Consider the following 13,722-nt stretch of genomic DNA (forward strand, 5'->3'; position numbering starts at 1 on the left):
AGATATTTATCAGACACCTTGAGCCTGATTTTTCAAAGATGCTGTGTATCTGCATCTCCCTTTGACTCCTGTGAGATTTGTAGGTGCTCAGCAACTTCCAATGATCTGGCTACTAGTTCTCAATTCCATTGTAAAACATGCATAGCTGGACATTTGTACCTGTTTAGATTCTGTTGCTGGGGCCACAGAAAGTGGGGACCTGCCACATTTGTCAGATGTGCCTGTAGCCTATGTGACTTGTAATTCTGTCTTACCATCCAGTAGTCCCCTTGAGTGACCAGCATCACATAGACAGCTTCTGAAAAGCTGTACTAGATGATAGAGATTCAGTTGGAGTGCACTGCTGAATACTACCACCCAGAAATTTAATGTTTCTCATTTCACCTAATCTGGTAGAGCAGACATTAATCTATACAGCTGTCAAGCAATTAAAAAAATTAAACCCAATTAATCGTGCTGTTAAAACAATAATAGAATACCATTTATTTATATTTTTTGATGTTTTCAACATTTTCAAGTATACTGATTTCAATAACACCGAATACAAAGTGTACAGTGCTCACTTTACATTTATTTTTGATAAAAAAATATTTGCACTGTAAAAAAACCAAAAGAATTAGTATTTTTCATTTCTTCTAATACAAGTACTGTAGTGAAATCTCTAGCATGACATTGAACTTACATATGTAGAATTATGTACAAGAAAGTGTATTTAAAACATAAGAACGGTCATGCTGGGTCAGATCAAAGGTCCATCCAGCCCAGTATCTTGTCTGCCAACAGTGGCCAATGCCAGGTGCCCCAGAGGGAGTGAACCTAACAGGTAATGATCAAGTGATCTCTCCTGCCATCCGTCTCCACTCTCTGACAAACAGAGGCTAGGGACATCATTCCTTACCCATCCTGGCTAATAGCCTTTAGAGCCTACAAGTTTATTCAGTCCTACTTCTTGTTCAGCCAGTCACTCAGACAAATAAGTTTGTTTACATTTGCAGAGATAATGCTGCCCGCTTCTTGTTAACAATGTGACCTGAAAGTGAGAACAGGCGTTCGTATGGCACCTCTGTAGTTGGTGTTACAAGGTATTTACATGCCAGATGCGCTAAAGATTCATATGTCCCTTCATCTTCAACCACCATTCCAGAGGACATGCGCCCATGCTGATGACGGGTTCTGCTCGATAATGATCCAAAGCAGTGCGGACTGATGCATGTACATTTTCATCATCTGAATCAGATGCCACCAGCAGAAGGTTGATTTTCTTTTTTGGTGGTTTGGGTTCTGTAGCTTCTGAATTGGAGTGTTGCTCTTTTAAGATTTCTGAAAGCAATGCTCCACACCTCGTCCCTCTCAGATTTTGGAAGGCACTTCAGATTCTTAAACATTGGGTTGAGTGCTGTCGCTATCTTTAGAAATCTCACATTGGTATCTTCTTCGTGTTTTGTGAAATCTGCAGTGAAAGTGTTCTTAAAACGAACAACATGTGCTGGGTCATCCGAGACTGCTATAACATGAAATATATGGCAGAATGCAGGTAAAACAGAGCAGGAGACGTACAGTTCTCCCCCAAGGAGGACAGTCACAAATTTAATTAACGCATTTTTTTAATGAGCATCATCAGCATGGAAGCATGTCTTCTGGAGTGGTGGCTGAAGCATGAAGAAGCATATGAATCTTTAGCGCATCTCGCACATAAATATCTTGTGACAATATCTACAACAGTGCCACGTGAACGCCCATTCTCTCTTTCATGTGACATTGTAATTAAGAAGTGGGTTGTATTATCGCCCGTAAATGTAAAACGTGTTTTTTCCTCAGCTATTGGCTGAACAAGAAGTAGGACTGAGTGGACTTGTAGGCTCTAAAGTTTTACATTTTGTTTTTGAGTGCAGTTATGTGACAAAAAGTGCAACTTATAAATGTAGATTTTTCATGATAGAGATTGCACTACAGTATTTGTATGAAGTGAATTGAAAAATACTATTGTTTTTTACAGTGCAAATATTTTAATCAAAAATAATATAAACTGAGCACTGTATACTTTGTATTCTGTGTTGTACTTGAAATCGATATATTTGAAAATGTAGAAAAACATCCAAAAATATTTAATAAATTTCAATTGGTATTCTATTGTTTAGCAGTATGATTAAAACTGCGATTAATATTTTTGTCTCTATTAATTTTTTTGAGTTAATTGTGTGAGTTAACTGCGATTAATCGACAGCCCTACTGTAAACTTGTACTGAAGGTGGACTTCAGGTTTTCATTTCCTTGCAGTACAGAACAAAGTTCTGCTGCTGCTGCCAAGGGCAGGGGCAGTATGGGTGATATTTCACTATATAAGACCTATCAGAGTGATTTGAAACCCAGGCCTCATCCTTGACACTGGCTGAGCGCTGAGAGAGTGCTATTTAACATGTCTCCTCCTGTGGTTGTTGAAATTAGAGAGGTTTGAGTTTACACCACTCCAATGAACTCAGGCTCTCAAGCTCCCACGGAAGAAGAGGAGGAGAGCACAAGTATTCTTCCTGCGCATCAGAATTGCTCAGATCTTCTTCATTCCTACAGCAACTCAAGGGCTTTTCCTTGCTCCAGCTGTGTGGATTAGAGAGGCTCTTCTGTATCTGGGAAGAGGAATGGACTTGTCAGCACCCTCTCCCCTGGGTCCATTAAGGACATGTAGATGAAGCCTGTCATCCTTTACTCTAAAATGTTTTATGCTGTGTAGTTGTAGCCATGTCAGTTCCAGGATATTAATGTTTTGCCAGCAAACATACCTAGATTTGCCTTCTTCCCCGCCCCTTTTGAACAATGATTATATCATATAGTCTCTATATAAATTCATGGTATGCCCACATCTTGAATACTGCGTGCAGTTGTGGTCACCCCATCTCAAAAAAGATGTATTTGAATTGGAAAAGGTTCAGAAAAGGGCAACAAAAATTATTAGGGGTATGGAATGGCTGCCGTATGAGGAGAGGTTAATAAAACTGGGACTTTTCAGCTTGGAAACCAGATGACTAAGGGGGATATGATAGAGGTCTATAAAATCATGACTGGTGTGGAGAAAGTAAATAAGGAAGTGTTATTTACACCTCCTTATAACACAAGAACGAGGGGCCACCAAATGAAATTAATAGGCAGCAGGTTTAAAACAAAAGGAAGTATTTTTTCACACAATGCACAGTCAGCCTATGGAACTCCTTGCCAGAGGATATTGTGAAGGCCAAGACTACAACAGGGTTCAAAAAAGAACTAGATAAATTCATGGAGGATAGGTCCATCAATGGCTTTTAGCCAGGATCGGCAGGGATGGTATCCTTAGCCTCTGTTTGCCAGAAGCTGGGAATGGGCAACAGGGGATGGATCACTTGGTGGTTACCTGTACTGTTCATTCCCTCTGGGGCACCTGCCATTGGCCACTGTCCGAAGACAGGATACTGGGCTAGATGGACCTTTGGTCTGACCCAGTATGGCCGTTCTTATATAATGATGCGTGCACTGAAGTTTTAAATCAGAAGTACATTTCAGTCAGGAACAGAATTTCCAAGTCCACTAGCATACTAGCAAAAATAAAATGTAAAAAGCAAGTGTGTTAATTAGGAAGAAGGTCAAGCAGCCAGCAAAATGTTGCATGTGTCAAACACACACACAAGACTTCCTTGGCAATGAGGGAAAAGAAAATGCTTCTGCTGGGGACATTTACCTAGAGCAGAGTACCAAATGCATCTTTAGGTTTTTTTTAAATCCGATTTTAATATTCTGTATTCGAAACTCTGCTTGTAGTTTAGCACACTTTTTATAGCAGTGAGAGCTAGGTCTGAATTAAGCACACAATGTGTGTACTTGCTTTTCTGTGCCTTTCTCTTTCCTGATCTCTTGGACAGCCATAGTCCTTGCATTTTGAGTCCTGTCCTCTTCCTCCTGCTGAAGATGTTTGTACACTAACTAGTATGTTAAGAATAGACTTCTACAGTATCTGTACTTCTTCCTTGACAGAAACTCCCGTTAGAGCGCAAGTAGTTTGTCATCTGCTATTACACTAAACTGTTGCTGGGCATTACTTTGTGCCTATTGGCATCAATAGATGCAAGAGACTGAGGCTGCTTCTCTTTCACAACAGGTACTGTTTTTGTAGGTCTTCATTTATGTCAACTTTAGTGATGTCTTTGTTCCCCTTCACAACTGGGTTTTTGAACAATTTTCTCTCTCTCCTTTTCTCTTCTGCTTTTCTCTTTGTTTTCCTTGCTCTTCCAATAATTGAGTCAGCTTTGACCCTTTTGATATTTCTCCCTATGTTAGAGACTTTTCCATTCTTCCTTAATGACCTAGTGTACTGATGTACTTGTCATTAAGTGAAAATTAGTAGCCCAGACTGTCACTGAACCCACTCAAATAATGGTCATTTAGTACCGAGTTGTTTTACCCTAAGTCATGTTGGTGCTGTAGCTTGTGAATGTGAGGTCTTTTTTATCAAGATATGATGTAGATGCTCCAATACCAAAATACCTTAATTTAAAACTAAAAATGCAACTGTTAAAGCTAAAGAGAATTAAAAACAAGTATCATCAAATGTGAATAGTGAATTGTTGCAGCTTTTGACAGGCACATAAGCCAATGAGAATGACAAGGAGAAGAATGTCTTATTTTAGTTGGATTAAAAAAAAGTAAAGAACATTTTCAAATGGAAATAGACACCCAGTTCCCATTGATTTTTTTTCCAGTGGGAGTTGGATGCCTAACTCCCATTTGTCCTTTGAAAATCAAATTCACCTCCACAGCAGTTAGATTACTTCATCTGTTCTGCCAATTTTCTTGTATACAACAACTATTAAATGTTCTCCAGTATTGTCTTTTAAATTGTCTTTATAATGGTTGCATCGTGTTTTGTTTTCAGTGGTGAGTGGAAAGTGTTTTCTGGCAATGAGCTGGGAGCTCTTTTAGGCTGGTGGATCTTCACTTGCTGGAAAAATCAGAATCAAGACCCTACTGCCATCAAAGATGTGTACATGTTATCCAGCACTGTCTCTTCCAAAATCTTGAGAGCAATTGCACTGAAGGAAGGCTTTCACTTTGAGGTAAACCGTTGTGTAAAAGTCTCTATTCATGTTTTTGTTTTTCTGTGCAGTTTCATCTTACATTTCCCTCTTCCCTCCTTGCAATCTCACTTTAGGAGACATTGACTGGTTTCAAGTGGATGGGAAATCGAGCCAAGCAGCTCACAGACCAGGGGAAAACTGTTTTATTTGCATTTGAAGAAGCTATAGGTAAGAAATGAACAGTATAGATAGCTCTGGTGCACTGTAGAACAGTAAAGATCACTTCTGCTCCAGAAAGTGGCTATGTAAAAATGCCATCATTTCAACACTCACTCCCCATGAGTGTTCAGTATCATATCTACCTGGTTGACTAAGTTTTTACTACTTATTGTAGCACTTCAGAAGTGATGCAGATATGGTAGTGAGCTGGTTTGTACATTATCATCAGAATTATTAATGCAATTCCAATTGCAGAGTATGCATGAGCCATGAAGAAGCCAAGTTAACTTGAAATCTGAGATTCAAGTTCCCATGGGTGACCATTTAAAAAAACAACTCTAATTGTTATGAATTGACACACAAATATGGCACATTTGGGAAGCGCTTTTTTTTTTTTCTTTCTTTCTTTCTTTCTTTCTTTCTTTCTTTAAGAATAGCACTCCAACACCAGTGAAAGAGTGAGTTTTGGAGTTCCGTTGGCACTACCACATGCTGCCATATGGAAAGAATCAAATTTGGGACCAAACTCTGTGGTTAAGCTTCACCATTGTGAAACTTTGGTATTCCCCCTCTCCCCCCCCGTTAAAGTACCTCTTATGAGTGGATCTGCAAGTGGTTGGAAAATGTTTCACTGATCTAGATCTACAGTACTAAAGTGTGTAATTTCATCTTTTTGTGCAGAAAAATCACCTGAAATGTTACTTACAGAAACGTTGAAGTTTATCATCATTTTTATGGGTGCTCTTCCTAACACCAGAATGTGATGAAGATACTTTTGTTTACTAAAACTTTCAATTTCTGCAGTGTCAGTATTTCTTTGTCAACCTGGTTTTCTCTGTATATGCTAGTTCCTTTTGTTACAGGTTTATTTTCATATGCTTTCTTTTGTTTAGGATATATGTGCAGCCCTGTTGTCCTGGACAAAGATGGCGTCAGTGCTGCTGTTATAACTGCAGAGATGTCTAGTTGGCTAGCAACCAAAATTTTGTCTTTGTCTCAGCAGCTGAAAGCTATCTATGATGAGTGAGTTGAATTTCATTGTCTAGTTATCGGGTGTTCTCCATCTCCAATATGTATGTTCACTTGCTACTGAATAATATGTAATACAATATAGAGGCAAAGTACTTTTGCAACAGTAATTATCTTCTTGCTAGTTGCCCTGTCTCATAAAAACAAAGCTTAACATATTCAATGCCTGTGTCTCTCTCTTTTTAAGAATATACACAGTTGCCTCAACTGACTGTTCAGTTTGAGTCTTTATTCATGTGACAAGCTATACAACTGTTTCAGTAGCACTTTCAGTACCACATAGATCTTGTAGGCAAGAAAAAAACAGATTCTATAAGACAGGGTCCAATTCTGTATGAAACATGAGATCTATTCTCCCATCAAGCACATCTCTTTGGCATTAATGGGCATTACAAATTCACCAGATGCCAAATGGAACCTCCTAAGTTTACAGTGTGGTAGCTGTGTTGGTCCCAGCGAGAGAGACAAGGTGGGTGAGATAATATATTTTATTGGACCGGCTTCTGTTGATGAAAGACACAGGCTTTAGAACTACACAAAGCTCTTCAGGTCTGGGAGTGGTACTCACCACTAAATACAAGGTGGAACAGATCGATTAGCATAAGAAATTAACACACATTCTAAGGGGCCATTCAAGGTGAAGTGGCCCGTTAACACCCCTGCAGTCATAGGACAAAAAAGGAAGGGTTAGTGGGTTACTTACAGTTTGCTGTAATAAGTCATAAATCCAGTCTTTTTAAGACCATGATTTTTAGCGTTTAGCAAAGTTGTGAATTTAAGCTCCCAGACTTATCTTTTGAAGGTTTGTGTATCTTGGGAAATGGTACAGCCTCATCCCTCCATGAACCCACCCCAGGGATCTTCTACATGCTTCACAAGATACGCAAACAAGGCATAGCTTGTTTCTTTAACTAATAGAAGCTAGTCCAATAAAATATATTATCTCACCCACCTTGTCTCTCTAATATCCTGGGACCAACACAGTCACAACACTGTAAACTTAGGTGGGTCCATTCAGCACCTGGTGTATGTGTAATTCCCATTAATGCCAAAGAGATGTGCTTGATGGGAGACTAGCGCTCATGTTACACACAGGACTGGCCCCTGTCTTTTATATAATGTTATTTTGTGCCTGTAAGACCTGTGTGTTACTGAAAGTTTTGCAGATACATGGTATATGATTACATTAAACAAGGCATAGGCCAACGGTTACTGGTCATTTTGTATGTAAGATCTTCTGCCCTGCTTGCTACCCCTTAACACTGGCCCTGGCTTTTATATGCAGTTGTTATGGCAGAGGTGGGGTGTAAAGGTTTTTATAGCATGTTGAGGGAACTTAGAAAGAAAAACGTTGAGAACCCTTGACCTAGATGCATTATAAACACAATTGTATCATGGTGTGCTTTGTATCACAATGAGAAGATCTACACAATGTGTTCTCCAATCATTATATTTTCTCTTAACAGGTATGGCTACCACATTACTAAAGCTTCATATTTTATCTGCCATGATCCTAAGACTATTAAAGAGTTATTTGAGAAACTTAGAAATTATGATGGAAATAACACTTACCCAAAATCATGTGGCAAATTTAAAGTTTCTGGAGTAAGGGATCTAACTACTGGCTATGATAGCAGCCAGCCTGATCAAAAGGCGGTAAGTATTGTGACAAAGTTCCTCCTCTATCTTGATGGGTCCTGTGTTTATTGGTGGATTTTCTTGTCTCAAAGATTCACCATGTGGGTTGGGGAACAGCCCAGAGACCTTCCCCTATGGGAGAACCCACAGTCCAGGTCAATTGGAGGTTTGGGGGGAACCCGGGCCCGCCCTCTACTCCGGGTTCCAGCCCAGGGCCCTCTGGACTGCAGCTGTCTATAGTGCCTCCTGTAACAGCTGCATGACAGCTACAACTCCCTGAGCTACTTCCCCATGGCCTCCTCCAAACACTTTCCTTATTCTCACCACAGGACCTTCCTCCTGGTGTCTGATAACACTTGTGCTCCTCAGTCCTCCAGCAGCACACCCTCTCACTCTCAGCTCCTTGTGCTTCTTGCTCCCAGCTCCTCACACTCCCATCACAAACTGAAGTGAGCTCCTTTTTAAAACCCAGGTGCCCTGATTAGCCTGCCTTAATTGATTCTAGCAGCTTCTTCTTAATTGGCTCCAGGTGTCCTAATTAGCCTGCCTGCCTTAACTGGTTCTAGCAGGTTCCTGATTACTTTAGTGCAGCCCCTGCTCTGGTCACCCTGGGAACAGAAAACTACTCATCCAGTGACCAGTATATTTGCCGTCTACCAGACTCCTGTACCCTACTGGTCTGGGTCTGTCACAGTATCCTTTTATAAAAATAATGATAGATCAGATTTTATAGTCTTATGATTAACAATATACTTAACACTGAGAGAAAAGTGAAAATAGCAACTAAAAACTACAGATTCTTGTAGCCATACTTTGTGATCTTGTCTAAGCTGCATAAAATGGCAGAGTCAGCCTAGGAGGCTTGGAGGATTGTGCTATTTACTACAGCTTCAAGTTTTTCTCTGTTTTTTCCTACTGCTTGGAGGGATTATCTTTCCCCTCAGCATTGATATAAGAAATGTAAAATATCTATTCATATGTGAAACTTGGGTTCTTTAGCCTTCTTTTAGAATCAAGGGTGATTTGTATTTATTTTTTTTCTTTTGATAGTCACTGAGCACATGCTTTATGTAGCTTTTTCTATATGCTACCAAAATCTTGACAAGATTTCAAGATGTGTTATCTAATAGTGACTCACAAGCCATGACATGGCTTCACTTTTCAAATCCTAGGTTGAGGGCAAGATTGTGACTAACTCTAATATGTCTGTTGAAGTTGGGAGGCCAAAATAAAATAGTTCAGTTGGTGTATTTGGTACTGAATACAAGTTGTTGTTTTTTGTTTTTTTTTGTTTTTTTTTCCTCCTTGCATCATTGTATATATTTAAGTAGTGAACTTTTAAGGAAGCTATTCTATGATATGTGTGTATGTCAATATGTATTTCTAGGTGCTTCCTACCAGTAAAAGTAGCCAGATGATAACATTTACTTTTGCTAATGGAGGGGTGGCTACCATGAGGACCAGTGGGACAGAACCAAAAATCAAATACTATGCTGAACTCTGCGCGCCTCCTGGAAACAGGTATTGTGTTGCTTTTAGGATTAAATTCAGTTATTTTTTTTAAGGCCTATTTTAATATAATTTTAATAATTACACTCTTTAGCAAAAGAATTGTGCAGAATTAAAGCTTGGGACACATTAATGGCCAATTCTTGCTGTCACTGAAGTTCCATTGAACATTGTCTTGACTTCCGTAGGAGCAGGAAGGGGCCCTCAACTTGATACCATTTTAAAATTGTATTAAAATATTCCAAGGTAACTTGAAAGGGCTGCTTCCTTTCTCAAATCTTTTTTTGTTTCAAAGTTAATATTATCAAGACTTCTAATTACTGAAATATCATATTTATTCCTTTGACTCAAGTAGCCTTGAAATCAACTGTCATAAGTCAAATAACATCTTGGTATTTATCCCATTTGTTTGACACCAGGATGAATTTGGCCCACTTTCATAAGTGTATAAAATTTGGAGAGGTTTTTTTTCAAAGAACATACTCTTAATTATGTGGTGGGACTTCTGGATCCCTCATCAGAAGCTCTACGTTATCTTTCCTCTCCTCTTTCAACCAAGGACACATTTATGTAGATGTACAGATGCTAAAAACTGGCACATGTCTGTATGCTTTAGGCTTTCTTGAGATAAATTAAGAGTATATCACAAGTAATGTTCTAAGTGCAGTAATTAGTGTAACCTACCATCATCAAAGCAAGCAACTTCAAATCTCAAAGCACCCTCCTTCCCTGTTTTTAAAAGGGAGGAGGGGAAATGTGCCTTATAGTTTTGACAATTAGCATATGTAGTATTTTACTTTTTAGGTTAGTCATTCAGATCTAGTCCAGATTGGTAGTGTCTGAACAATGCTCTGTGTGAAATGAATTGGTGGCTCAGTTGGCCTCCACAAAACAAAAAAACACTTCTTGGAAGTTTCAGCAGAAGTCAGGAATTGAATAGAAATGGAAACTGCCGTATCAATGTGCTATGTTTTGGCTGAAGCACATTGATGGAGTATTGTGGAGAAGTTTGCATTTCTTCCTTTTTCTGTATCCATAACTTTTTGATTGCTAAGCTGTAGTGATAATTGAAGATTTTGGACACTAACAACTAACACAAATAGAAAACAAAACAATGTCTATGAATTGCTCATCAAAATTTATCTTTAAATATTTAATGTTGAATATTATGGTAATATTTGCCTAAAGGCCCCAATCCCATTGTGATAGACTCTATATAACAATATCTGAAAAAGACAGTCCTTGAGTTTACAATCTAAGATGAGGCGACAGATGGATTCAAAAATATGAATATATGTTTATAGCATATTTTTAAAATACTTTAACTTTTGTTAAATAAGGCTAATGGTATTTATGCTTTATCGTGAATGAAAGAAAATGTGATACAAGGTCTAAATGTTGCTAAACATATGAACTAGGATGAAATGGGAAAGATTTGAAGCTTAAATCAGCTGTTGTCATATATCAAATTATATTTTGAAAAACATGGACAAACATGTAAATTCAGTTCCTTGATACCCAAAGATTAGAGCTAAACACTGAGATAGAACCACATGTGGTTCTAAGAAATCAAGCGTGCAATTTTACTAGCATTAATAGAAAATGTGCGGTTAAAACATCACACATCAGACTGAGGGCTAGTCTAGACTAACAGTTAGTGCTTGGGCAAGTTGGGATATAAATCTGTGCACACTGGGGAACTTTTATCACACAGTAGCAGGGGCGACACGGACTGCTAGTGTACTGTAATTTACATCCCAGCTTGCCATGCACTAACTGTCTTGACAAACCCTCAGAATATAGACCTTTTTTCCTTCTAGCCTATTTTGGTGCTCTTCTTTGATTTTTTTGGTTTTGTTACTTGGTTTTCCTTCTTTTTTTCCTTTTTCCTTAGTGACCCTGAGCAACTGAAGAAGGAATTAGATGAGCTGGTCAGTGCTATCGAAGAGTATTTCTTTCAACCAGAAAAAAATAAACTGCAGCCCAAGGCAGAGTAAACAATTAAGATGGTTTCCTTAATTGCACTGTCTTTGCAGCATGTTATGGGCAAAACCCTACACTATTAAAAAGTAGGGATTTTTAAGGACCAAAAAAAAAAAAAATTATTAAAATATATGTCCTTACCAATATGTGTTCCACATCCTCTTTGGTCTAATGTCTTCTTTTATCTGGGTAAATCAAGGGATTCCTTATAAAAACTAGCAACCAAATATTGTCTGATACAATGCAAATATGTTTCAATAATCAAGTCTTGTTCTAATAAAATATTGTATTGTACTTGCCTTGCCTTAATTTCTGTAAATGCAGTCTGCTTTTTACATGTATGTAGCCTAATTTGATAGCAATGTAACGACCACGTTTTTGATGATGGGGAACTGGATAGCGCTGCATGAATATGTCTAGTTTTATCTTTGCAAGGCAGGCTAGTTGTGTAACTAAGGGGCACTGGAAATCTGTAGGTAATTTTGGTAAAATCAGGGTAGATGTCCCTAGAAGAGCAGGTTTCCAAAAGTGATTTTTAGCCACAATAGCAGGATTTTACTGGGGTTGATGGTGAATTTGTAGGTGTTGATAAAGTGCTTGACCACCACACTTTCATTAATAATGAACCATGTAGACATGTTTTACTGCTATAAGACAATAATAATATGGTATAGGAGTAAGGTTATATACGATACCAGTGTATGGGAAGCCATGTGATGCAGTGATGTTACATTTAACTTACACAGAAGGAGTGCTCCCCAAGTTACACATTTCAGCTGGTATTATTTATACATAATACAAGTTGTATATCTCTTTACATGTCACTAAAATCCAACCCATCAGTTTGTCCCAGCTTCCTAACTTGTTGTTCTGTTATTTTAGATACTAGCATTCTAAGACATACATTCATTCTATCTTGATTTTAACAAGTTTCTTATGTGCTTATACCAAATGTTTACATCAGCAAATGGAAGAAGTTATGGGATTATGGTGTAGGCTAGTTTTAGGCTACATCACTATTACAATATTTGTGCTTAATGTTGTTGGTGTTTAATGCATACTAATATATATATAAAAATATGGAGCAGATAATATGTATTACTACATATATGCTAGGCAGCATAAATTAGTCAATGAAGCAGAGCCAGAATGGACATTGGTTGTCTATTGCCAGGGTGTCTACGGAAATGCAGCATCTTGGGTTGGAGTTGAGCATGCCAGCCCTGTGTCTTTCTGCCCCAGCATGATATTAAGTGTCTTTAGAGAGACTGGCTTCTTGGTACATATTTATATAGTGCCTCATATGATGCAGCCCTGATCTTTGATTGGGCCCATAATTACTTATTAAATACTACTAATGATAACGAGTGGAAGGGGTTTGCTATTGACTTCAGTGAGACTTAGGATGTTACACTTTGTACAGAAATTCCATGCATATGGCTTTTCGTTGTCCCTGTAGTTATCTTCTGAAAATGAAATGCAAGGACAACTCTAAATAACTTATTAAAAACCAGGGGAGGACACACTGCAGTCTGGAATTATGAATATATTTCACTGAGGACTTATATAATGTGTGTTTATTGTAAATGTCATATTAATGTTGGGGATTGTACAACATGCAGCCAGTGTTGGTCAAAATGTTAGTCTGTAACTCAACATTCTTGTGTATGTTTGTTTTATTGTGCTAAAATGTATTTGGCATAGTGTAAACCTGAATTGAATCTTGAAAACAAAATATAATTCCTTTTAAAGTGAGATTCCTGTATTCCAATGGTTTCCTTTGTAAACAAGTGGTAAAATGGAAAAAACAGGGTACTGTAAAATAAATACTACTGATCTCACTCCATATATGGGTAGTTGCTAGGATTTTATTTTGACGCAAGGGAAAATGTTAGGCTGTACACAAGATATTAGGCTATGACAACGCAGAATGTTTATAGCTAGACAGTTACACTGTAAGTAAAGTAATATCCTATTGCAGATGATATCTTCGTAGATAGCAAAAGCCCTGATGTCTTACCCCTTATTTCAATGTTTCTAAAGTCCAGAGAAGTGCAGTAAAAATTAATTTGCTTCAGTCACCTTAACTTTAGAGCAAGGATGATTCTAAACAATAAAACCTGATGATAATTTGTGTAACCTTCAAAAAAGGGTACAGCGCTACTGATGCCTGGCTGTCACTGTTCTGTACATATTCAGAATATGACTTTTTTACAAACCACCAAGACAACTAAGTGTAATTAAGAAGCAGTTAACCAAACAAAACCTACACACTATATAGTGGAGCTTTTATGAAAATGGCAAC

The 13,722-nt window shown here is 38.1% G+C and overlaps 1 protein-coding gene across 2 annotated transcripts in view; it reads left to right on the forward strand.

Moving 5' to 3' along the window:
• The window catches only part of PGM2 (phosphoglucomutase 2), a 35,552-nt gene extending 22,380 nt beyond the window's left edge, over positions 1-13,172 (forward strand). For both annotated transcript variants that reach the window (XM_054029896.1, XM_054029894.1), the window contains 6 exons: positions 4,898-5,078; positions 5,174-5,267; positions 6,152-6,281; positions 7,754-7,943; positions 9,313-9,446; positions 11,329-13,172. In XM_054029896.1, the coding sequence (XP_053885871.1) occupies positions 4,898-5,078; positions 5,174-5,267; positions 6,152-6,281; positions 7,754-7,943; positions 9,313-9,446; positions 11,329-11,431 (832 nt within the window). In that variant the 3' untranslated portion in view covers positions 11,432-13,172. The remainder of the gene's footprint in view (positions 1-4,897; positions 5,079-5,173; positions 5,268-6,151; positions 6,282-7,753; positions 7,944-9,312; positions 9,447-11,328) is intronic.
• The last annotated feature ends 550 nt before the right edge of the window (positions 13,173-13,722 follow it).

This window comes from Malaclemys terrapin, chromosome 5, assembly GCF_027887155.1.
Source record: "Malaclemys terrapin pileata isolate rMalTer1 chromosome 5, rMalTer1.hap1, whole genome shotgun sequence".
NCBI classification, from domain to species: Eukaryota; Metazoa; Chordata; order Testudines; family Emydidae; genus Malaclemys; species Malaclemys terrapin.